Source organism: Aethalodelphis obliquidens, unplaced genomic scaffold, assembly GCF_003676395.1.
Source record: "Aethalodelphis obliquidens isolate GAN/ISIS:26980383/991018 unplaced genomic scaffold, ASM367639v1 scaffold83, whole genome shotgun sequence".
Taxonomy (NCBI): domain Eukaryota; kingdom Metazoa; phylum Chordata; class Mammalia; order Artiodactyla; family Delphinidae; genus Aethalodelphis; species Aethalodelphis obliquidens.
The window spans coordinates 5,361,632-5,387,562 of NW_020838027.1; the positions used below are offsets into that span (position 1 = coordinate 5,361,632).

The 25,931-nt window shown below is 51.5% G+C and overlaps 1 protein-coding gene and 1 non-coding gene across 4 annotated transcripts in view; one reads left to right on the forward strand and one right to left on the reverse strand.

Moving 5' to 3' along the window:
- Positions 1-25,931, reverse strand: part of ANO2 (anoctamin 2) — a 333,147-nt gene that overhangs the window by 214,217 nt on the left and 92,999 nt on the right. For all 3 annotated transcript variants that reach the window (XM_027093346.1, XM_027093345.1, XM_027093344.1), the window contains 5 exons: positions 22,801-22,855; positions 20,401-20,452; positions 9,996-10,051; positions 8,825-8,866; positions 2,995-3,059 (listed from right to left, as the gene is read on the reverse strand). In XM_027093346.1, coding sequence (XP_026949147.1) covers positions 2,995-3,059; positions 8,825-8,866; positions 9,996-10,051; positions 20,401-20,452; positions 22,801-22,855 — 270 coding nt within the window. The remainder of the gene's footprint in view (positions 1-2,994; positions 3,060-8,824; positions 8,867-9,995; positions 10,052-20,400; positions 20,453-22,800; positions 22,856-25,931) is intronic.
- On the forward strand, positions 23,323-23,395 carry TRNAG-GCC (transfer RNA glycine (anticodon GCC)). Its single transcript has one exon. It is a non-coding gene; the product is annotated as a tRNA-Gly (tRNA).

Sequence of the window (25,931 nt, forward strand, 5' to 3'; positions counted from 1 at the left end):
GGCCTGCAGGCCCCGAGGTTTCTAGAGCAAGGGTATGACTCAGGGTGGAGAGCTCTGCTGGCCTGGGAGCGCCATCAGCAATCTCACAGTGCAGCCTGCTGGGCCTGGATGCCCATGCAGCTGCGGGGGGAGGGGCGCGGGGTGCAGGGAAGGGGCATCTTTTTTTTTTTTTTTTTTTTTTTTTGCGGTACGCAGGCCTCTCACTGTTCTGGCCTCTCTCGTTGCGGAGCACAGGCTCCGGACACGCAGGCTCAGCGGCCATGGCTCACGGGCCCAGCCGCTCCGCGGCATGTGGGATCTTCCCGGACCGGGGCACGAACCCGCGTCCCCGGCATCGGCAGGCGGACTCTCAACCACTGCGCCACCAGGGAAGCCCCGGGAAGGGGCATCTTGCTCCCCCTCTGTCCACTTTACACACCTGGGAAAGGAGCCTCGAACCCTAAATCTCAAGTTTAGGCTTGAAGGGTTGCGGAATGGGAAGGGTAGCTTTACATGCCAACGGATCTCCCACCCCGCTGGGCTCTCAGCTGCTCCGTGCTTTCGAATGTTCCAAACCGTGGGCACCGGGAGAGAAGCAGCGCTCGGGGCTGCCAATGAGGATCTGGGGGCCCAAGGCGACGGGCGGGAAACAGCTCGGCTGGGCCTTTGCAGGGCGTACCTTCAACTTGGACCCCCCTGCCTCTGCGGATGCTTCAGCACTGACCACATGGGTGCAGTTCCTACGTGAGCACCAAGAGGGCGCAGTTCACAGGCATGAGCCGCGATGGAACCACAGGGTCAGGGTGGCCTCAGGCTGGGCCCCGTGGGCCGCTAGGTCCCGACAGGTGAAGGCAGGAAGGATGGAGAAGAAGTGGCAGCAGAGGGAAGTGGCGCTGAAGACACACCCACAGGAGTTGGGGTCAGACCGGGGACTGGCAGATGGCGGAGAGGAAGGAGGTGACGTGGACACACGAGCTTAGGGGGAGCCGGCTGAGTGTGGGGAGACCCATACCCGCCACCCCAATTTCCTCTCCAGCTGCCTGCTCTTGGCTTCCCTGCCTCTGCTACCCACCTATGCCCCCAACGCCTCTGTCCCTTCCCTCTCTCCCCACTACAGTCCCCTCGTCTCTCTGCAGCAGAGTAAGTTCCTCACCCCTCTGGGTAGGCCACAGTCCCCCACTACAGCCCCCATACTACCTGTGTCCCACCCCCTCCCCTCCAGCCAGTGTCTGAAAGATGTCCGAGGCTCCAGGCGCGTCCGAGCCCCACATCCAGGCCACTGGCACTGTGCAGCAGGTGAGGAAGCGGCAGTGGACAGCCCCCAGCCCCACAGCACACTGCACCCGTCTGGACAGCTTTGGGCTCTGCGTCCTCGGGAACCGCCAGACCCCAAAGCCAGGATCTGCTCCAAAGGCACCTCTTCCCCCGCAGGTGAGGCTGCTCTGGTGGCTGAAACGGAGGGCACGCTGGAGCCGTTGCCCACTTAGCTGGCGGCCGGTCACCCGAAGTCTCCGGAGGAAAACGTGGGGCTCTCCGGGAGGGAGAATTTTTATTTTCTGGTATCGTATTTTTTCAAAAGGAGTGAATAGTTGGAGAAAACAGGCGACAGCGTGGGTGGCCACCAGAGAGGCAGAGAGGATGATCAAAGCCCACGAGGCACGGGGGAAGCAGCCCTGGTGTGGCCCAGAGAACAGTCTAGGTGGCCGCACCTCACAAAAGGCCGCCAGGGGACGGGAGGTGCAGGGTGAGGGGGCCTCGGTCACCGGCATTTGTGGCCCTGCTCCCCAACCCCAGCCCCTCGGCTAACGGTCTTCAGCTGGAACAAACACCTGCTGTCCAACTGAGCTCCCAGTTCCCTGGGAGGGCCATCCCATCTCTGCGTGGGAGGTGAGCCTGCCCAAACTGTGACTCCCAGCCTGCTGCCTTCTTCCAAGAAGAAGCTGGAATCCCTCCCTCTGGACTCGATCCTTCTGGCGGCCACCCCTCTCGCGGTCCCAGCCCAGGGCGAGCAGCCCGGAACACTCTCTGAGTTTGCTGGCTGATGAATCAGCTCATTAAAGTGAGCCACAGGTGACTGAGTGGCAGCGAGTCCACTGTGTCAGGCACAGGGCCGAGGGTCCCCACAGTTTCCAAACAAGCGTGCTCTATCAATTTCCCCCGTAGAGCCCTAGCTCAGGCTCCCAGTTTCGGAAAACCAGGATGCCGAAGACCAAAGCGGGGACGCGACTTGACCAGAGCAACAATCGCCCCTAGTGGCCAAGCCTGGGCAAGACCCCAGTCTCCAGGCCCCACTCAGCCCGGTGGTCCCCCACTGCACAGGGGTCCTCCCAACATGCCAGCTGGGAAAGAGGTGGGGCTTCAACAGCCCGTGGAGTTCCTAGAGCCCTCAACCCACTTGAGGCTACTCAGACCTACTGCCTTCTAGAAAGTTCTTTCAAAAAGCTTTTCACCCATGTTCTGTAGAAACTGGGGAAATTCCCAAGGCAACGGGGCATCATTTTAGGAGCAGCACTGAAGGGAGAGGTTTAGGACCCAGTTCTCTTCTCCCTTCCAATTTTTTGGAGAAGCCATAAAAAGCCTGCATTTCCACGCAGAGCAGCTGGCTTAGCCCTTATACAATGTGCCGGGTCTTCCCTTCTCTTGGTCAATACTGTGGCTACTTGGGAATGACCCAAGGATCTGCTTCACCCACGTTCTTCTCTAGGCAAATTTGAGGGACGATAATAAAAGAGAGAACTCTACTCACTCCTCTCCCCACAAGAGCAGGCAGGGAGAGACCACAGTGCTGAAGACCCCAAGAGGCAAGTCATGGAACATCCGTCCACATTACCTGCTGCCCCACAGCTGCCACTGCCCTCCCCTACCCAGGAGCTGGCTCCCCACCTGCAGGACACAGAGCAGGGGCGTCACAGCCTAGAGCAGCCAAGACCTCTGCTCGGCCAACACACTTCCAGGAGGCAAGACAGTCGGCAGAGACCTTCTGGGTCCTCCCAAGAGTCCCCTCCCACATCTTACCTGATGAGGTCAATAGGCTGAAACTTATAAAACACCCCATAGCGTGCCCATTCTTGATACAGCAGCTAAACAAAAAAAAAAAAGCAGAGAACCAGATTAGAGGTACAGCAGACAACTATTCACCTTTCGTTATTCAGCTTTAGCGAGTCAACATTTGACACACACCCCTCCCCACCAAAGACATCCTGGCAAGTCAAAATCGAATCCCCAAAGCCCAGCTTCCAGGAGAATTCCCATGAGGTATCCACAGGGAGACTCCAAAGGCAGGAGGCTGCAGAAGCTGACTTGTCCTCCCCCAATAGTAAAGGTGATCTTCCTCACACTCTGGGTGTGCTGCGCCTACCACACAAAACCCCTCGCTCTTCACTCCCTCGCCTCGCTGAGTCCAGCCAGATGCGCCCTGGCGTTCATTTATTCACTCGTTTGATAAGTACTGACTGAATATCCAGCTTGTGCCAGGCCCTGTCCAGGCACTGGCTAAAGCAGTAAACCAGACCAAGTCACTGCCATCATGGGGCTTATTACCCCTTGTGTGCAGAGACAAATATTAACTTATAAATGTCACGGAGAAAAACAGATCAAGGTAGGGAGGAGAATATGAAGAGCGGGGTAGGGTGCTATTTTAGACAGGATGACAAGGGAACACCATTTACAATAGCCAAGACACGGAGACAACCTAAATGTCCATCGACGGAGCAATGGATAAAGAAGACGTGGTGCATATATACAATGGAGCATTACTCAGCCATAAAAAGGACAAAATAATGCCATTTTGCAGGGACATGGATGGACCTAGAGATCGTCACACTGAGTGAAGTAGGTCAGACAGAGAAAGACAAATATCATATGATATCACTCATATGTGGAATCTAAAAAAATGGTACAGATGAACTCATTGACAAAACAGAAATAGAGTCACCGATGTAGAAAGCAAACTTACGGTTACCAAGGGGGAAAGTGGGGAGGGATAAACTGGGAGGTTGGGATTGACATACACACACTACTATATATAAAATAGATGACTAATAAAGACCTACGGTATAGCACAGGGAACTCTACTCAATACTCCGTAATGACCTATACGGGAAAAGAAGCTAAAAAAGAGTGGATATGTGTATATGTATAACAGATTCACTTTGCTGTACACCTGAAACTAACACAACATTGTAAATCAACTAGACTCCAATAAAATTTTTTTAAAGATAAAAAATAAAATAATTTAAAAAATAAAGTAATTATTGATAGGTATTAAAAAAAAAAAAAGAAAAGGATGGCAAGGGAGGGCCTCTCTGAGGAGGTGACATTTGGGCTGAGACCTGAAGGAAGTAGGTGGTTACGTTGCAGCTAGAAGAACACTCCTTCTGTGCCAAGGCCTAGAGGAAAGGGCACGTCCTAGGATGAAGAGGGAAGCCAGAAGGCTGGCGCTGAGCAAGGGGAGAATCTTGGGACATAACCCCAGTTAGAAAGGACTGGTGGGGGGGGCGGGGGGGGGCTTCCCTGGTGGCGCAGTGGTTGGGAGTCAGCCTGCCGATGCAGGGGACGCGGGCTCGTGCCCCAGTCCGGGAAGATCCCACATGCCACGGAGCGGCTGGGCCCGTGAGCCATGGCCGCTGAGCCTGCGCGTCCGGAGCCTGTGCTCCGCAACGGGAGAGGCCACAACAGTGAGAGGCCCGCGTACTGCAAAATAAAAGAAAAAGTCTGGAGTTCAAAGGAGAGTCCAGAGTCAGAGAAGACATGATTTATAAAGTCATCAAGTTACGGATGCAACTGTCAAAGAGAGAGAGGTAGAGAAGAGGCGTGACGCCGGGGCCCTGGGTGCTCCACCGTTCAGAGGTCAAGGGGATGACGAAGAGCAGCAGAAGCGCCAGAGGAACAATGGGACACGGCACCGAACTAGAAGTGGTTGGTGTCCTGGAGGCCAAGGGACCATGGGATTCCAAGGGAAGAAGGGGAGCATCTGGGTCAAATATGGCTGACGGGTCAGGCTGGAGGAGAACCAAGAGGTGACCTTGGACCCAGTGACCCATGGTTGACCTTGACAAGAGTGGTTCCAGACGGGCCAGATGGACACAGCAGAGGAGATCGCCAGGCAACCCCTGGAAGAGCTGGAGCTCCAGGGCGTCAAACCTGGAAGGTGATGCGACGATGCCTGCCCACCGCCCATGTGGCTCTGCCGGGCCAGCTCGCACAGCTCTGCATGGGAGGGAGGGTGCTGTAGACCCTTCCCTGTCTCTACAAATGTTTAATCACACAGTTCGAGACCAGGTGGATCGGGCTAAGCCCCGGGTTACAGGGTCCTGGGACAGACCGGCAGTCAACAGGGATGAGCCTGTGTGCGTCAAGTGCAAGAGGACAACCAGGGTAACCTGCAACAGTCCCTTTAAACCTGCAGAGTCTAGAACTTTCTAAGGAGCTCCTAGCAAATACACTCTCTCCCTCAGAGTTATGCCATGTCCTCCTCACCTACCGGCCAAGCCTGCGAACAGAGCCAGGAGGCTCTGCAGCTCCTGCGAACAGAGCCAGGAGGCTCTGCAGCTCCTTCTCACAGAGCCTGATTTCGGAGGCCTCGAATGTAATTCCAAGCATGTGGGTCTGACCCCAAACCTTCAGGGCAGGAAGCAACAAGGGGGCCACACCCTCTGATGGATCAGAGCATACAGGAGGCCAGGTTGGCTTCCTAGGGTCACATCGGTCAGTTGGCTTAAGTATTTCATGGGACCATAAAGAACCCAACTGTTAAAACCATCTGCAACGCCAGAGAACGGCAAGATGCCCGAGACTCGGGGCCCTCCCTGAGGCCACAGGCTCCTCAGAGAGCAGCCGGACCTGGGACAGACAGAAAGACGCCAGCTGTAGCCGGCTCAGAGGCATTGATGGGACAGGGTGGACCAGGATGGGAGAGGATAGAATTCTACCTCTGGATCCTGCAATGACCTGTTGGGTTTTTTGGCAGGTCACTTCCCCATTAGTAAAATGGGAGTTGTGCAGGATGGGAAAACTAGTCCTCAAGTGAAACCAAGAAGAAAAGTACCTTTCCCTTTGTCAGAAAGACAAGACTGACTTTTTAACTGCCCACTAGAGGAGATAATCATCTGCAAAAGCTGGAAAATTCAGGACCAAGGGTTTAGAAACTGCTAAAGTTTCTAAAGTTTAAGATGAGTATCTTCCAGGTTGTGCTTCGGGTTCCCTGTAAGTGGGCAGGGAAGCCACGGGGAGCTGGTGGGACTCAGTCAGCCCCTGGAAGATGGTGACAGTCCCTCCCCTGGGATGCCTGAGAAAAGCAGGTAAGTCTGGCGGACGTGGAATGAGGTGGGTGCTGGCAGTGGGAGGGGCCCATCCACACCCTCGCAGCCCAGCTCTCTAGAAAGGCAAGAAACCCCTGCTCTCCAGAGGGAGGGAGCCTCTCGTGAATTACCCTCTGGGAGGGGGCTGAGTCATCGAGACTGCAGGCCGCACTAGGCGAGCTGCGGGGAAGGCACATCCCCGGAACAACCACAAATCGCAGGGAAGAAGGAGGCGAACCCCAGGTACGGGCAGGATGGGCGGATCACCCCTAAAGGCCCCCAGGGGGCGATCTCCCATCAGTTCTCAACCCTTCTCCACCTCCTCCAACACCAAGTTCAAGGGTTCTCCCTTGCACCCAACCAAAACCCTTCCCGCAGCCTCTGGAAGAACATAGACTCTTACAATGTAACACATACGAATAAATGTGCTGCACTTATACAGAGATTTCAGCTGGTTCTTTCAAGATACCTTTTAGGTCCCACCCATATGCCTCTGAAGTGCTAGGAAGGAAGCCAGCACGGCAGTGAGAGGTCCCCTTGCCATACATGAAAGACCGTGTCCACCTGGTGGTGGCACTGGCTGGAATTTGGACACCAGGGTTTTAGTCCTGACGGGACAATCTTTTCACGGACATCAGAACCGGTCTCCTTGCCGTGCTGGGTATCCACTTCCCAAGCCAAATGGACAGAAAAAAGCTTTCACTCTCACTCCTGGTTTCTCTTATTTCCCACCACAGCAAACGTTATTTCCCTAACCATGACCCCGGCAGAGGAAAACAAGGAGGCCAGGACTGGCTGGCAAACCCAAGGAAAAGCCACAAGGAATGGGCTGCTTGTCTTCCAGAGACACTTGTCCACCTTCACCGAGCCACCACCAAGATGAGCTCTGTCCTGGCCGGTCTCTCTCTGCCTGCCAGATTCTACCCATCCCACCCTTTGGGGTGTGCACTGGGAGGAGGCAGCACTGCCTAAGCGAAACAATTCCTGGGAGGGAAACGTTTTGTTAAAAGGTTTTATTGTTAACGATAATATAATATCATTCCAGGCAAAGGTACATATATTTTGGATGGTCTACAATTTGCTTCTCTCTGCCTCTGTGCAGGTAACCGGGGGCTGGCTGAGTTTTCCCAGGAGTACTGTGTGCTCCTGATCTCTGGAATGTTCCTGTAAAGTGTTCTACCTTGAGGGGCTGAGGGTTACCACCCACCCAGGAGGGGGTCACTTAGGTGGGCAGTAGGTGGTGATCGCTCTTTAAAGGGGAGTAATGTGACAAGAAAAAGTAGGCGGACAGAAAATGGCTGGGGCCAGGGAGGTGAGATGTGGGGAGAAAGGCTTCTTCCTTTTCCTTTAAATCTGATCCGGGACTTTTCAGGAAATTAAACACCACTGAGACTATTAGCATCAGATAGAAAACAGATGAGGTTAAAACATGGAAAAACTACAGCAGATTCCCTGGGCAGGCCGAGCAGGGGACATATGTAAGCAATCACAGCAGTATTTCTGGAAAAGGCCTTTATATGTTTTTAATACTTAACACTTCATAACAGGGACTAATAGGCTGGATAAAAAGAAGGTTGCTCAAAAGCAACTTGGGGGATGAATGATTTTCCAGACAGCAGAGTGTGGGGAGGGGGTACACGGGCTCCTATTCCTCATCCCGCCCACCCTCGCCCACCCTCGTCTGTTCACCAGAGTCGCTGAAGGCTGGGGGACCTGGGTGGGAAGATGGCAGGAGGGCGATGGCCAGACGGGCAGGGCAGCCCCCACTAAAGAGGCTGGGTGATGCTCAGAGCATCGTGCCGTGGTGGGAAGGGTGGAACCCATGCTCCTAGAGTACCAGGAAACAGAAGAAACAGGATCTAGATGGAGGGCTGGGGACAAGAGCTGTCCAGGCAGGAGCTGTGACTGGCATAGGGGGGATCCTCCAAAGGGACCCTTTTCCCTCCCTTAAATATAACCTATTTCTAGCCGCCCGGAATATGCAGGTTTCTCATCTATCATTTGGGAATGGCTGTACCCTACCTGTCTGCCTCGACAGAGAGGATAAGAATAACCTAAGGGCGACCCTCCCCAAACAAGCCATAACGGCATGGATACTGGTATACTTTTAGCAGGAACACTAGATTTGAGGGTCAGAGGGGCACTAGCCCCTTCTCTGTTTATGGTAGCAGTGTCATCATGGGCAAGGTGCACAATCGTTCTGTGCCTCGGTTTCCCCATCTATCAATGAAGGGATCTGGATGCTCAGTGTTTCTCAGCCAAAGCTCTCTTGTCCTCAGGGGCAGGGACACTGCCTCTGTGTGTGACTGTGGGATGTATTTCAGGATGGTTGGCAGCACCGGTCCACCGGGCACTAAATGTCAACAGCACCCCCATACACAGTCACGTCAACGACCAGAAATGCCCTCACATTTCCAAACGCCTGGGGACAGCGAGCTGTGGAAGAACAGCTGGGAATAGATAAGCAGTAAACAGAACACGCAGGACACGTCTACGCAGCCCCCCACTGCCGCGTGGTCCTCGAGCGCAGCATCAGGCTGGCTTACCTTTCTGTCATTCACATCATCTCCTGGACTATCATATTCACCCTGTAGGAGGAGAAAGCCAATGGAATGATCAAAAACAGAGACAGGGTTTTCTTTTAAATTTTCTAACGTTATCCCTTTCTTTCATTCCCATTTAAGGAAGGTGAAGAGCATGACATGTAAGGAGACACCGGTCCGCTTCTTTGGTCGCCATCACCTGCTGTGTTTCCTGTGGGCAGTTTCTCACCCAGGGCGGCTCCCCTTACAGGCCTCAGAGACCCCCCTGCACCTCCTCACAGCAAATGCAACAGCAGAACCCGACCTGGAAACGGACTAGCACATCAGGAAAACACCCCTGCGCCCTGGCCATACCCGGCGGAACCTCAATTCGCGTGTGCCCACAGCAAGGATGCTGGCGAGGAGAAAAGGTCACCTGGGAAATTCCTGCGGGCACTCAGGGGTCCCCACCCCAGGGGTCTCATTTGGTACCGCTGCAGGGTAGATGCTAAAGCGACCGATGGGGTGGACAGGGCAGCCTGGGGGCACCGAGTTCACGGGCCAGTTCAGTTCCTCACGAACCACCTTGAAGAATATCACTGCATTATGTTATAGGATGCTTATAACATTCCTCGCAGCCAAGAAAAGCTTTAAGTACAGTCTCTCCGTTTTCTTAACCAAACAACAGTATAAGGGATTTTGAGAGACATCCTTAAAATATGTCAAGATAGAAAAAAGATCTGACACTTAATACATCCTCGCATAGGATGAGGAATTTCATATCCACACAAAGCTATCACATATAAAATATCACTTTCAGTCATTTGAGGGCCTGACGGTCCAGCCTGTGTTATTATCCAGGTCTGGGACTTGCGGTCCCCGCTATCCACCCACCCTCCCCATCTCCCTTTAACCCTCCACACGCCGTTATCTGTCTTCTCACACTTTCCTCAAAAACAAGGCAGGGAGTGCAGGGAAGCCCAGACAAAAACCAGTTCGTTCTTCCATCGGGGAAATAACGGAAACAGTTTGAGACAACTGGCAAAAATCAACTGGGGATTATTTTCATTCACAAGTGGTCCGGAGCCAGCCCAGGTGGTTCAGTGTCGTCATTCCCTCCTGCCTCCCCGCCCGTATATCCACCGCCATGTCGCCTGCAGTGTTCACCCTGCTGACTGATGGAGGCGGTACTCACGTCGTGCAGGGGGTAGGCAGCCTCGTAGATATTATTTGCTATCAGAGAATTAATACCTGCAGAAGAAGAAAGATGAAAACGGTAACTGTAGGGCAGAGGTTTCTCAACTTGAGCTTGGTCTTCTGATAAATACTAATTCCCCCAGCCCCACCTCTCAGCTGAGAACCCCTACCCCTCCAGATCCTCCCAGTCAAGAAGATCCTTTCGGGCTTGACTTCTCAGCATAAGAACAGTATTTTTTCATTTCCCAAATGCAAAGTTATGATTAAATAGCAGGTACGCTCTCTCAAACGTCACGTCCGTCCTGTCCTCGTACACTCAGATCCCTCTGGTCCCGGAACCCTCACCACCACTGCCTCCATGGCCACAGCCATGTGCTGAGAGTATCTGTGTTCAGTGACCGGCATAGGAATGACCACAGGGATTACTGTAATTATAATCAATAAACGTGTCTGTCAGAGCATCCCACCGCACTTCATCTGAACTCACTTCCGGCCCCTCCTTGTTCCTTCACAAGGCAGCGTGCATTATGGTCCACGACTGACCTGCCTGGACCATTAGATCCCTAGGGCAGTGTGACCTGGGGAACCCCGGGTGTCCCCATGACCCTTTCAGGGGGTTCATAAGGTCAGACTATTTTTATAGTAGTACTAAGACACTGTTTGCTTTTATACTCCTATTCTCTCACGAGTCTACCGCGGAGTTTTGTGACCTGTGATGACATCATCCCCGGACAGCTAATGGAATGTGGGCTTGCGTATCCTTGTACTTTAAACTTTTCTCAATTTTAACTTCAAATATAACAAATATTGATCAATATAACGCACCTAGATGAAAGCCCTGTAGGCGCTCTCGATAATTTTTAAAAGTGTAAAGAGGTCCTGAGACCACAAAGTTGGAACACCGCGTGACAGGGGATCCATTTTTTTTTTAATCCCGACAGTATTCCACAGCACTGGGCACACACACAGCAGACCCTACTAAACAGATGTTACGTGAAGGAGTGGCTCCATCCCTGTAACTCCAATATACTCACCACAGAGAAGCTCCTGTCCAGCACAGAGCCACTACTATTCCCTCATTTCATTCACCTTTGGATTCAGAGACTATAACATGCCCTGTATGTTCTGTCACTCCGGACAGTCTGCCCTGGGTTGCTGGCTCCCAGATGGAAGGGATCATATCTCATCAGCTCGAGGACCCTGCCTGCGGGGATGCACATTCAGTGGGGGGCGGGGGGGGGGCAGGGGGCGGGGTCTCTAATACACAATGATTTCCCTCGTCTCAAGCACGCTTTCTGCCCTGAACCATTCTTTCCGGAGACGCTGTAGACAGTAGTGTGAAGAGGAGAAATTCGATTTTGGAGGGAAACACCCATGACGTCCAAATGCTAAGTAATCTGCATTTGCAAATGAGCCTGGAGAGACGGGCCAGGTTGCGTGACAAAGCTAGACGACAGCGACTCATGAAAATTCATGGTTTTCCACCTCCCGCACCCAGTCAGTGCCCCATCGCTTGCCCGGAGCCTCAGAGGTTCTCAAACAATCCTCCTCCCTCCATCAGCCTCCTCTTCCTCAAACCATGCCCCTATTCCCCTGGGATGCCAGAATGGCTGGCCAGGGGCCCACGTGGGAGCAGAGGCCCTCAGGAGGCTGCAGGGGCGCCTGGCAGAAGCGGCCACTCTTCCAGTGAGTTGAGAGCTGAGATTTCAGGGCTGCGGCGTCACCCAAGGGCCAGTCCTTTCCTGATTTTACATCTCCTCCTCGGCATGCACAGAAAACATCAGAAATAACTGGGGGGAGGGGGCGGAGATGGGGGATGGAGGGTGGGTATAGGGAGTTAAGGGTTGGGGAGAGGTGCCCCGGGGCTGAAGGAGCTGCAGATTCGTCTTCCTCCGAGGACTACAATTTCACTCTGAGCATCATTAATCAGTTCAAGAGCCGTAACCACAGCAACGTGTAGCCACCCTACGATCATCAAGGGGAGGGATCCCAAGCCGGGAGGGGGTGGGGGGTGGTTCAAAGCTGTCGACATGGATACAGGCTGAAGCACCACAGGCGGGCAGGGCTCCAGCTAGACCGCACCCCACGCACTACCCAACCCAATCCCTGCACCCATACCCACCCCCTGGTTGCCAAGGCGGCAGCATATACCCTGAAGACAGTCGCCACACTGCGTGGAAAAGTTCAGCAGGTGTGGAGCTCCCCTGCTCATTCTCAGCTTTGCTTAGCGTAGCCCAGCGTCTGACAGCACTGGGCCGACAACCTCAACTCCTGGGTCCTGCCACCAGAGCTTCAAAAAAGATCTCAAACCGTCGGAGGTCTAAAGCTGTGCACCCTACGTCTCATCTGGAATAAAGTTCCTTGGCACTGAATGTCAGTTTCACTTCTAGAATGCTGTCCACGCCTTGTTTGCTGCCCTCCGAAGGCCTGCAAGGTACCTGAGGCAGGGGGCACGCCCCCTCACTGGAGTCTCCCAGGGCTCCCGCCTCACTGCTGCGAACACAAAAGGGATGACGGTTGTTACCCAAAAGAGTAAGCAGCCCTATGGCGAAAGTGATCGCAGCATCTCTTCCCGTGTATCACGGGCATCTGCATACCCGCTACTTCAATTTTCTTTGGCAACCCACACTGATGAAGGAAACTTAAACTCTGGTTGACTAGTCTGCTTCGTAAGAGAGGAACCAAGATGACTCAGGTCATCAAACCTGAACTGTCCTAAACCAGACAACCAGAGCTTCAAGATGCTGTCGTTGACTGTGTCTCTGCCCCATGGCTGTGTACCTCCCCCTCTTCAGGTGGTATCTTATGGGCCATTCCGTCAGTGGCTGCTGGGCAGAGGGAGCGGATGGTACACGAAAGGAAGAGGAATGGGGAGGGGGAGAGGCAAGTGGAAAAGTAACTGTTTATCCACAACTTCATCCAAGAATGGGAACTGCTTTGGCCTCTCAGCCACAGACTTCAGACACCAAGATTCTACCCCCAAACAAGCATGGAAATCAGTTTGAAAGAAGAAAATAATCAAACTTAAAAAAAAATAAAGAGTCTCTGCTTTGAAAATTGAAATTCTGAATTTTTCCTTTCTTTTCAGCAAAAAGGGCTAATTGGTTCCATCATGCATCCTCCATCTGGCCATAACGGCAAAGCTTTCTTCTTCAGGATGACTTCCAAAGTCCTTCCTCTCTGCTCTAGACCCAGGGAGAGAGATCTGAGACCCAATCTTTTGTCCTCCTACTCCCAGAAGGAGAGCCAGCCAGAAGGAGAAAGCACTGAGAACATTTTCCTTCCCCTCTCGCCCCAAAGAGAAGCAGGGCCTCGGCCCAAACAAAGCATGGCCCACCGAGGACTTCTTTACTGATCCCCAAAGTCCCTTCAGGTCACCGGGTACTTCATACCTGCTGCTTAGAACCACAATTCCCCAGGGAAAAGGCTCACATTTTCTCTCTGCCCAGCACTGGCCACAGCTCTGCTGATTCTGCCAAGCCCAGCAACACTGGGCCTCTGCAAATCCGGGGTCAGGGTCAAGGACCAGAGCAGGGTGGGCTCAGGCCCTGGGACTGGTACTTGAAAACACCCTCAGAATATAAAACCTAAGGCCTCGCATTTAGCTTCCAAGACATCTCTGGTTTCCTGGACACAAAGGCTGACCCAAAGCACAGTTTCTGGTCCGCCTCCCAAGGTGAGAATCTCAAGTGCCCCCGAGTGATAGGGACTGCAGCTCTGCCCCTCCAGGCCAAACACCAGGACAGGTACTTAGAGAGATGATGCTCAACTCCCGAAAACTCATTTGGTTTTGATTCCCCCCAGAACAGGGCCCAGTCTGCCCGGCGTTCTGCTTTCATCCCTGTATTCCAGCCGGACGTAAATCTAAACCAGAGCCCCCCAGACAGTGCACTGAACAGAGACTATATTTACCCATCACCCAGTTGTCTTGACATGTGCTTAATTACTTAAATGCCTTTAATCCCAAGCCTTTTCTTCTGACAAAATATAAACCAGTTCAGCTGGATGAATGATAAACCAGATGTTTACACCACACAACATGATCTGGCTTCGGTCAAAGTAATTAAGACATCGTCTCCTGAGTAGGCAGGGGAGATGCCCAAAGCATACATTTGTTTAAAGGCTCTGACACCGAAATATCTAGGAAAATGTAGCTCCACCAAGCTGTAATTTTCTGTCCATGAAAAGGCAACAACTTTCATATGAAGGAACAGGAGAGGCGTCAGTCAAGGAAGCTTGGGCCTCTTTCCACGGTAAAGCGCACTTGAAAGGCATTCCAGAATGGGGTGAACTGGCCCAGTCCCGAACCCGACCGCTGACCTGACGTTACGTTGATTAGGAGGCACCCTCGGGCTGGGCCAAGCTCGTGATGACTCGCAGACTACCACCACCCTGCGGATCCCAAACTCACAAGTACTTCCAGGCTCTGGACGTGGCGTGTGTATCAGCCCACCATCCCTCACTGCCCAGGTAGATAAAAGGGAAAGGGCAAGCGGGCTCTCGGGGAGGTTACAGAAGAAAGCCCCAAATTAAAAGGTAGACAGTCACCAAATGCCGATCCTTTTTCAAGGTCAGCTCCCCTTTCTTTGCCGCCTTCTGCTAATTTTTATCCTGCTGCCCCTCCTTTCACCAAAGAAGAAAAAAAGTAAAGAAAAGACAAAAAGGCGACAGGAAGTCCAAGAGACCCTACTGCTGGCTAGGACACTGAAAGGAACCAAACGGCGAACGTCCATATAGCAAATGTTAGAAAGACCGCAACAAAGATTAAGCCCTTCACAGAGCAGGCTTGGTTTCGTTCGAGGACTTCGGGGAAGCGACATTCAGATGCCCAGAAGGCCAGCACGTGGACTACCCTTCCCACTCCCAGACGCAGGCAGGGCAAGAAGCCTGTGGCAGCCCATCCTGCACTCACATCGCTGTCTACCTTTAAAGTCCCTAAGAGCCACCTGCGGAGCGGGTTAAAAATGCAGTTTGGGACTAGCAGGTGCAAACTAGTATATACAGGATGGATAAACAACAAGGTCCTACTGCAGAGCACAGGGAACCATGTACACAGAGGGTAACGGCTCTCCCGCTAATTCCGGGTCACGATGCTACCTGGCATCCCCAACTGCCAGGCCGCACCTTTGTACATGGTCTCTCTGTTGATATTCCTGCCCTGAATGGTGGTCATGTGAGTGTGTCATCTGCTCCTGTTGGGACCCTAACCTGATTCTCTGGAGTGGTTCCCCTTCTGTCTTTTGTATCATTTGCTTTCCCTGCATGCATCTCTCTCGCTAGACAGCCACGTGGCTTATTCGTTCTTCTCAAATGCCACTCAAATGTGAGCTCCGTAAAGGCAGGGATCTGTGTCTGTCTGAGTCCCTGCTCTAGTCCCCAGTTCTAGAACATGAATGATACGTAGAATACGAATAAATATTTGTTGAATGAATGGATGTCACAGTGGGAAGACCTCAGCTTCCACCTTCGCTGGAAAACCTTTCCCAATAACTTTATCCGTTTATTAACTGATTAATTTACAAGAGCACTGAAGAAGAGTCAAGAAACTCGGGTTTCCGTCAGCTCCAAACCTCTAACCTTGGGCTCGAAGTCAATCTCTCTGTTGGGAAAGTGGTTAATATCTAATATCCGTTGAACCTACTCTGCACGGGAGTTAAAGGATCAAAGGAGACTAAAGAGTGTGAAAGTGCTTTGCAAAGCACACGACGACACACATGCAAGGGGTCCTTACTATCTTGGTTACAGGAAGACCTCATGTGTACAGAGATCTCTTATCTGGTTATCTCAGCTCTCACAACAGAGAACCCAGAAGAAAAAGTATCTCAGTCTCAGGCAACCGACTCCCTAAGGTCACGTACCTAGCCCAGCAGAATCCTCCAGATCCTTCCGCAATGCCTTTTCGCTCTCTCTTTACCCCAAATTCTAATGAGTTTGTTTTTCTGTGTCCTAAATAGCACAGCAAACCTTGAAATAGCAAAACTCAGGGAGGGAGGTCACCAGAGTCAAGAATTCAAAAACATCAGAGACTGTGGGGCAAACAGCCCTAATAATACTTAGGTAATCCTTGAGGAAACTTGGATAACCTTGTATTCTCAAGGATAATCCTGAATCCTACAGAAAAGCTTACGTATGCCTTTCTAGAGAGACCATATGTTGATATATTCTATGTAAGAAAGCAGGGAATTTTAGAGAGACTTTAGAAAAATTTCTATATAAGAAGATGTTGCTGAGGACATGAAGTGCTACACCACTGACTGTATTCCCCTCTCACTTCGGTTCAAGGTCAAATTTGCAGCCCAACTGCAAAAGCTAGAGGGCCGTATGGTTTGCATATCTGTAGTCTATTTTTTTTTTTTTTTTTGTGGTACGCAGGCCTCTCACTGCTGTGGCCTCTCCCGCTGCGGAGCACAGGCTCCGGACGCGCAGGCTCAGCGGCCATGGCTCACGGGCCCAGCCGCTCCGCGGCACGTGGGATCTTCCCGGACCGGGTCACGAACCCGTGTCCCCTGCATCGGCAGGCGGACTCTCAACCACTGCGCCACCAGGGAAGCCCTGTAGTCTATTTTTTCCTCCTAGTTTCAACATTCTATTTTAATTTGTGCTTTTCCTGTTTCTTATTTCTTTATTTATTATTTATATTATGCTGTTTTATTGTTTTTCTTGTAAGTCACCTCAGAAATTTTGTGGAACAAGACGGGACTATAAATAAATCAATACATACATCTTGTATACGCAGCATAATGCTTTGCAAAGTAGGCATTCAAAACAATGTATTTTCTGCAAAGAAGAAAGTGACAATACCAGATAAACGGGAGTGATTCGGAATTATTATTATCTTTAGTTTTATTTTTCCATCTTCTATTTCTGATCTTTATCATCTTTTCCATCTTCTAATTTCCACTGTAATTGAGGACGATGAGAAAGGGAGTAAAGCTTTGTAAACTGGCCACAAAAGTAACGACCACATAAAAGGCAATTCCAAGGCTGAAGGATCAATGAAAATGCCTTGGAAAACAATTCCGCACACAGTCCTGTTCTTCCTTTTTCTTTTATTTTTATGAGGCAACCCTCCTCTGCAGGAAATCTAAGCCAATTCTAAGCCCATGTGTGTTTCTCTATAAAACCAGAGAGAAGGGCAATAAAATCAAAAGTTACCCATGGCTCAAAGGTCCGTATTATCCTGAGGCCTCACAATGTTATCACATTCCTCATTCTTTCTGATCTTCTAAGTAAGATGGTAAGTTGGCCAAAAAGCTTAAAGGGTCCTACTGTATTTTCCCAGGCGGAAGTCAAAGAACCTGAGAATCGGCCGTCAGCGTTCTCCTCTACTGGGAAGCAGAGTCCAGTCCCTTGTTAGGAGCTAGTAAACCATCAGCAACTACCGTGGAACCAACAGCCCATAAAGACAGCCAAACGCCACGCTGAGTTCCCTGCATCCCAAAGGCAGAGGAAAGAGGCTCGGAGGAGGGAACCCAGGTTCTAGACCCAGTTCTAACAGTGTCTCAGTATGCGGCTCTGGAGAAGACACCCCTCCTGTCTGTGCACCTCGGTAACTGGAGATGATAATTCCTGACATACCTGCCTTCCCGGGGAGTCACGAAGCTAACACTGGATAACTTACGATGATGTTTAGATGCATCCGTGGGAGCTGGCTGCTCTCAATCTGTGCTCCCCTTGCCCTCTGTACACTTCTAAGAGCATACCTGCCAGATGACCTCATAATTATCTGTTTACGTGTCTGTCCACCTGGTTACACTAAGAGCCCCGCAAGAACAGAAAGTAGGTCCAATTCATCCTGCCATCTCTCAGTTTCTAGAACATCATTTGACACACAGCAGGTGCTCAATAAATGTTTTCTGAATGTCAAAAAAGAAAGAAATTTTTGAAAACTACTCAACAACAAAATCCTTAAGATGTCTGACTTTGTGAGATCAGAAAACAAACAAACAAACAAACTGATCCTCAAAGGGAAAAAAAAACAGAGGGTCTCTAATGGCTTTTCAACAATCTGGAGGCTGTCCCTCACGACAAACTTTAGTTTTTAAGGACTTCCCAGTTTACAAAACAAACTAACAGTTTCCCATTTAATCTTTACAAAAACTCTCCAAGACACGTAATTCTTACCTAAAAGGGAAAACTGGGTTGGAGAGAAGTTAAGTCATTTGTCCACAAACACACATCACAGGGAACTCACCAGCTACTGCTATGACACTAGCCGGCTGAGCACGTTTAATTAATTCACTAAAGCAAATCGACTGAGTAGAACGTGCAGGGCAGCCAGCCGAGTGCACTGGGGGATAAAAGATGATCCAGACACATCTCAAGGACTGTCTCGGGGGTCTAAGCCACGGACACAGATAATCACCAAGAAAGACATCAGACTTGATGGGAGTTCCGAGGAGAGGGCATAAAGGGAGAACCTGGGGGACAGGGGTATTCGGTCTGGGGGTGGGCCCGGGTGAGACGTGGGGAAGGACATCCCAGCAAAGGGAACAGCAGGAATGAAACCAGAGAGGGCAGCAGTCACATTAACAGGAAGAAAGGCAGGAGAGATGGACAGGGTGAGAGAGGAATGAGATGGAAATGGGCACAGCCAGATGTTGATTTCAAGGTTGTGGGAATATATCAGTGGAGGTATCCAGCTGGTCGCTGGAAAGGCTGGTGTGCCATGGGGGAGAGAAGTGGGAAACAGAAATTCACAGCTGCACGTCTTCTGTACAAAGTGAGAGTCAGGAGGCCAAGGGAACGTGGAGAAGACAACCTTGAAAATGGGGGAGGAGGAAGAGAAAGCAAAGCAAGTGTGGTCCAGGAAGGAGAAGCAGGATCCTCCCTGGGTACAGTGACAGGGTCTGGAAGGACACAGGAAGACGAAGACGGAGGAAAAGGCCGTGCAACGCGGGCAGTATGCAGTCACCTGTGACACCCGAGGGAGCAGTCCAACCAAAGAGGGTGTGAGTGAATAAAAGGCAGATTACTGGAACCGAGGAGTGAACTGGACTCGAAGTGACGGTAAATTCCGGAACTTTGATAGAGGCCATGGGAAAATACAAACTACATCCTCAGACCTCTTGACGCCTCTGGTGGTCCTCGGTTACAAGTGCTCAAAGTGAGGGCTTCGGTCCATCCCGTGGGACTGAGGGGCCAGTGCATCGCCTCACTCAGAGTCTCGTCTCATCAGCTCCAGACAAACACCACCACATAGAAGATTTGATCTTTTAACACTGGAGTGGTATTTAAAATGTTGTCGTGCCATGAATACATCAAAGCAGAGTCACATACAGTCGCCCCCTTGAGAGGTCCCGCTCTGTTCTAATGATACTGTCACTACACTGCGCCTGCTCCGACTCCCTCTTCAACCCCTTCCCTCAGTCCTCAGGCAGCATATGGACCCCACATAAACTCTCCAACGTTAGCTATTATCACTGCCATCGTGGTTCCTGCTCCTCAGCTTGACGGCCTACTTTATTCCCTAGACTTGCCTCTAAATGACTCTTTTCAACTAAAAGCTGCCTCCAAAGCCCAAGGTTTGTCAGCCCAGGGTATGTTCTGAGTGATGAGTGACAGCGGCCCCTTTGGAAAGAGCATTCCACCTGCAGGGGGACCGTGTGGACGGGACACCGCGCGTGGACCTAAGCTCAGCGTGTCACCCCGCCTGCGTCCCCTCCACCACCCGTCAGCATCCGGACCGCCTGCCTTATACTGCAAGCTCCCAAACACTGCGGGTCCTGCTTCAAACACAAACACCCCCAGGTTCAAAAACCAAACCACAAGGCAAACAGGTTTAGCCAGACAGGTTTAGTGGTGACAAGGACGCTGCACTCAGAAGAGGTACCGTCAGACTGATTCACCCTCTCTGAGACTCAGCTTCTCTGACATCAAGTGAGGGGCTTGGACTAAAAGGCCTCTAAGATGCCTTTCTTCTTAAAAACAAACGAATTAGAAGCTGCCATGGGGCTTCCCTGGTGGCGCAGTGGTTGAGAGTCCGCCTGCCGATGCAGGGGACACAGGTTCGTGCCCCGGTCCGGGAAGATCCCACATGCCGCGGAGCGGCTGGGCCCGTGAGCCACGGCCGCTGAGCCTGCGCGTCCGGAGCCTGTGCTCCGCAATGGGAGAGGCCACAACAGTGAGAGGCCCGCGTACCGAAAAAGAAAAAAAAAAAGCTGCCATGATTTGGGTGGTTATTAAAACCTTATGGAGACTGTGAAGGGAGAGGAGCTGAATTTTCGGGATCAAGTGAAAGGTGTCAGCAAGGATCCAAGGAAAGGAGAGGGAGGACAGAGACCCGGGGTGAAGGTCAGGGGGCAGGCAGGGCGTCCCCTCCACGCGGGCGTCTGTTTGTCTTGTTCTCAGTCTCCCTGGCCCCCAGCCCCTGTCAGCACGGCCCCCGGGGGGAGGGTCCTCACCCATCATGTTGTTGGCTCGAGAGCAGGTGGTGCGCTTCAGGATCTCGTGTACCTAAAACAGATGACAGTTCAGCCATGAGCATCTGGGCCACATGGTGCGTCCCCAGCCCGGGGTGGGGGGGGGGATGGGCAGGCATGTGCCAAGCTCACGGACATTCCAACAAAGCATCTAACCCCTCTCGCACACACACCCCGTTTGCCACCCCCCCCCCCCCGCAAAATAAAGAAAAGCCTGTAAATTGACTGCAGTCACAGGAGGGAAGGGGAGCCCAGACTCACATCCCCCTGGAGGGCCCAGCAGGAAGCCGGGAGGGAAGGCGAGGGGGGGCGTGCCCGCCCCACCAGCCCCAACAGTGCCCTGCCGCTGAGGGGTCCTGAGCGAGCTCCCTGCAGGTCCTGAGGGCCCGCGGGCCCCCCTGCAATGGAGCTGTCTCTCAGAGCTGCTTTGGGGACCCATGAAAGCGCTTTGGCAACTAGAAAAGGGCCACCTACATCTTGGCCCTTGGTGCTATCGCTTCTCTGCTTTTCCCCCAAGTCCTTATCACGCCTCCCCAGTCAGAGCAGGTCCCACCCATCCTCAAGACTCCAGGTGTCACAGCACATCCTGGGCACACGGCAGGCTGCTGCTCGGTGACCGCTGCACCATCAACAGGTCAACAGCCCCGACTGCGGGGCCTGCAGGGACCCTGTCGCTCACTCGGGAGGGCGGGGTGCCGAGAGCACCCCAGCCAAGGAAGCAGGGACCCAGGGCAGAGTAAACCTGCAGGCCAACCTCCAAGGGGTCTCAAGCCTGCTCCCGGCTCCAGGAAGGAAATCGGCGTTGGGACAGACAGCTGGGCTGCCCAGACGCCCACGGGAAAGGGGGCACTGGGAGATGCAGGTGAGGTCCTCAGACCAAAGCCCAGGGCGGAGCAGACCCCAGAACAAAACCCAAGGCCCTTTTCTCCCCCCGTCACAATGTGCGGTGGACTGGGAAAAGGGCAGGAGGGGAAGGAAGAAGCTTCCAGAACGAGAAAAGATGTGTTACTCCATCATCATTCACACTCCCACGTTCCAGCCACAGACCTACAGGGAGTGGTAAGTAAATAACTTCCAGCAGAATGGGGTCCAAGAATGTTTAATTCACTTCTAATGCGGTATAGTATCCAACTGCAATAATAATTAGGAACAGCATTTATGTGGCAGCCTATTATTCTATAAGCACTTTGCAATTATCGGGTAATTTCCACAGTGCCTTATAACGTCCCCCCCAGTCGTGGGACCCAAGCTATGGGGAGACTTACAGCTTGTAACAGCATCAACTAAAACAATGGGAAGCTTATGCTTTTTTCTGTAGGAAGATAAAAGAAATCATATGCCCGTGTTAAATCTTCCTAGAACACTAGGCCAAGGGACCTGAGGTGTTTTCTTGCCCATCCTACAAGCAAAGAGTCAGGGCCGTGTTTTCAGCGTGACTTGGAAATGTTCTGTATCTTCCTCCAATCACCTGCCCCTTCGTACCCTTCTCATCACCCTGCTGACTTGGAAGTCCTCTAGGTATCTAAAGCTTATTCCTCCTCCTGTTGAAACTTAAGTTCTTTCCTAGGGATCAATGGAAGCACACTGCCATGTTTCCACTGTGGCCTAAGTGTCCAGCGTTCCTTGGGCCCCTTTTTCTCTCCCCTCTTCTGTCCATAGGCTGGATGCTCTCCAGGGGTGGAGGGGATAAATGGATCCGTGAACAGAGATGCCCTACAGCTCAGACTGGGGCCGCAGGGCCCAGGCCCTATGCAGATTTTCAGTGGAATCAACCATCCCGCAAAATCCAAAACCTTGACTGCAAAAGGCAAGAAGACAGTAGAAGAATGGCTACAGTGACAAACGCTGGCTTCCTATTGAATGGGCTGGCAATTTTGTCCTTGGACAAACTGCCCAGCTCCAGCATTCCCCGTGACAGCAACGCGCAGGACTTCTTTGGGAATGAAAGAAAGAAACTCAGCAGCCCAGCAATGAGCCCTCATTTGGACACAAAACGATCTGCCTGAATTTTTTTTCAATTCATTGCATCTCAGAGCCTCAGTTTCCTCAACTGTCAAGCAAGGGGGTCACCTGACTAGCTGAAAGTCCCCCCCCCCAGCTCTGACATTCCCTGCTTTTGTGATTCCAAGAAGGGCCTGGGTGGAGAACCATAAAGAGAAGACCCCCGTCTCAAGCCAAGAGTGAGAGGAGTTGTTGGCTATTTCGATACTGGGATTGGGAAGCTCCTGGACGCTCCTTCCAGTTGCTAGGCAACTCCAAGCAAAGGATGATGGGAGGCAGCAGGGAGGGCAAGAGATGTCCTGCCAAAGGGGATCCAGGCTTCCTCTCCCCCTCCCGAGCCCACCACACCTGGTTCAGCACCTGGTTAGCCGGTTTACTTACAATGCGGCTACGGGTAGCACTATCAAAGAAGGTGTCCTCGTCCTGAATGTTGTACCTGGCGACACCAAGAAAGCAGGTCAATTCATTTCATTATCCTTGTCCTGGGACTACTGTCACCCCAGGCCCAGAGCAAACCTCTAGAAAGCAACATAGCAAGATGTGTAAGCCACACACACACTCACAACATTTACACTCTTGCTGACCCAGTAATTCTGAAAACTTATCATAGAAATGTATCACTGGGAAAATTAATTCAGCGGAAAAAAAAGGTCCGTAAATGAAAATGTTCATTACAAACTTACTTATAACAAAGACTATGGAGCTAAGACGCAATTCCAAAACCTAAAGGATAGATTATCATATAGCCATTGAAAATTATAATTATGAAAACTTTAGAAATACTGTAGAAAAAGTTAGACTATCATAGAAAAACATTATACTGTGATGAGTTTTAAAAACGAAAGTATATAGAAAGGATTCCTGTGTGTGGACAAAGACAGTAAAAACACAACAACGGGGAACTCCCTGGCGGTCCAGTGGTTAGGACTCAGCACTGCCACTGCCGAGGGCCCAGGTTCAATCCCTGGTCAGGGAACTAAGATCCTGCAAGCCGCACGGCGTGGCTGGGAAAAAAAAAAAACAGAAAAACAAAACTCAACAACAGAAAAGAGTGCAGTTTCAGGATGTTGGGCTTATAACTTTTTCAAATTTTCATTTAATGTTGTCACTGTTGTCACAGCAATTAGATACCAAACTCCCAATTATGCAAGACCTGTGTCTGTTGTAAACTTCAAATGTTGACCTTTCACTCAAAAAAACACCTGTGTGGAATAAAGACGCAGACGCAGAGAATGGACTTGAGGACACGGGGAGGGGCAGGGGAAGCTGGGACGAAGTGAGAGTGGCATGGACATATATATACTATCAAATGTAAGGTAGATAGCTAGTGCGAAGCAGCCACATAGCACAGGGAGATCAGCTCGGTGCTCTGTGACCACCTAGAGGGGTGGGACAGGGAGGGTGGGAGGGAGGGAGACACAAGAGGGAAGAGATATGGGAACATATGTATAACTGATTCACTTTGTTACACAGCAGAAACTAACACACCGTTGTAAAGCAATTATACTCCAATAAAGATGTTAAAAAAAAACACCTGTGTGACTGTCCTTAGGGCACTGTGCTGGAGGGCACACAGACACCTGAACCATGCCCCCGGCCCCCTGGGAGCCCAGCCACTGGGGATGGGGGCGGGGGGTGTTTCCAAGCAATTGATGCAGAGGAGAACGTGGACACATGCAGACCATTGCTATGAAAACTCAGAGGATGGAGAGCATATTCTGGCCGGGGGTGAAGAACTGGCCTGGGGATCACAGGGGCTGAGCGAACGGAGCCGTGTGGGAGGTGGCCGGTCAGATGCCAGCGCCGGTGTGGAGACAGGGCCCAAGGAAGCGGGGATGTAGAGGAGGCTCAGAGTGCAAAAACAGCAGCCGGCCGGGAGGTCAACGTGCCAAGCCCAGTCCAGCCACTTAAGCTTTCATGACCTTGGACAGATCCTGGGCCTTGGTTTCCTCTCCATAATAGAGGGATAATTATATCTGGACGGCCGCTTCACAATGGGAGTGTGACACTGTGATTTATAATAAATATATATTTTGGTCTTTATCCCCTGTGCTCACAGCTTCCCAAGCCCTAGGAATTTTCTGAGCCATAAGAGCATCTTTTGTTATAGTATTTGGTCTCCTGCCCTCAGTTCCTGAAATTGCTTCAGAGCCATAAAGGTGACAGGAGTGTCATGTTATTCATAACAAGCCCCTTTCAACCACCAGTGAGTTTATGTTAATGAGGTGACGTTTGGAAAGCCGCTAAGGATAGGGCTGGTTGCCAGGGAAACCACCAGGAGTCAGGGTTGGAACTTTCAGTCCTACCCACTGATTTCCGGGGAGCAGAGCGGGACTGGAGGTTGGATCAGTCACCAATGGCCAATGATTTGATCAATCACGCCTATGGAATGAAACCTCCATAAAAATCCAAAAGGATGCAGTTTGAACAGCTTCTGGGTTGGTGAATCAAAACGTTTTCACGCTGAGCCCGAAACTCACGAGGACAGAAGCGCCGTTGTTCGGGACCTCGCCTTATGTATCTCTTCACCTGGCTGTTGACCTGTATCCTTTAACATCCTTTATAATAAACCGGTAATCCAGCGAGTAAACTGGTTTCCTGAGTTCTGTGAGCCACTCTAGCAAATTAGTCGAACGCAAGGAGGGGGTCGTGAGAACCTCTGACTTGTAGCCAGTCGGTCAGAAGCACAGGTCGCAACCTGGACTTGCTTAGGCATCTGAAGTGCGGGGCAGTCTTGTGACACTGAGCCCTCAGCCTGAGCAATCTGATGCTATTTCCAGGTAAACAGTGTCAGAACTGAGTTGAATTGTAGGGCACCCAGCTGGTGTCGGAGAATTTCTTGGTGGTGCGGGAAGACCCACACACACATTGGAACTGGTGACCAGAATTGGTACCAGAATCGTTAAGGGGTAAAAACTCAATGAGGGAGCACGTGCATGTGTACAAGATTGTTATCTAACACGGCAGAGGTGGGCAGAGATGGTACCCAATGAATGGCAGAAACACAGCCTACCGACACCACCTCCTCCAAAAGCACAGATCCTGTGTCTTGGCTTCTTTTCCAAGCCCATTCCTTTCCCTCTCTCACTCGATTCTCTTACCGCTCTTGAAAGTTTCTTATTTTATCATTAGCTCCTAAAACAGAAGTAGCGCTTGGCTTCTGCATCTCCCACTTCCCAACCACGACTCCCCCTTCCAAAGGCTTCCCAAAAGGCCATCTCTGAGAAGAAGACCTATTCCCTCCCCTCCTCTGGGTCAGTGAGGGCACGAGCTGGCAGCTGAGAAGACAGACGTCCAGAAGCTTCATCCACCGTCTCTCTGCATTATCACAATATCTTGAAACCCTGTTAGACTGGGAACACAGCAGAGTGGTTTCCCTGCAGAAGGTAAACAGGTATCGGACCACTTTGCTCACAGAGTCCCGAAGTTTCTGGCTGTCTGCTCCCTGATTCTCCATCCATCACACAAAGTGACTGAAATGGCAAGTTTTCCCAGAAGCCACAGCATGAACA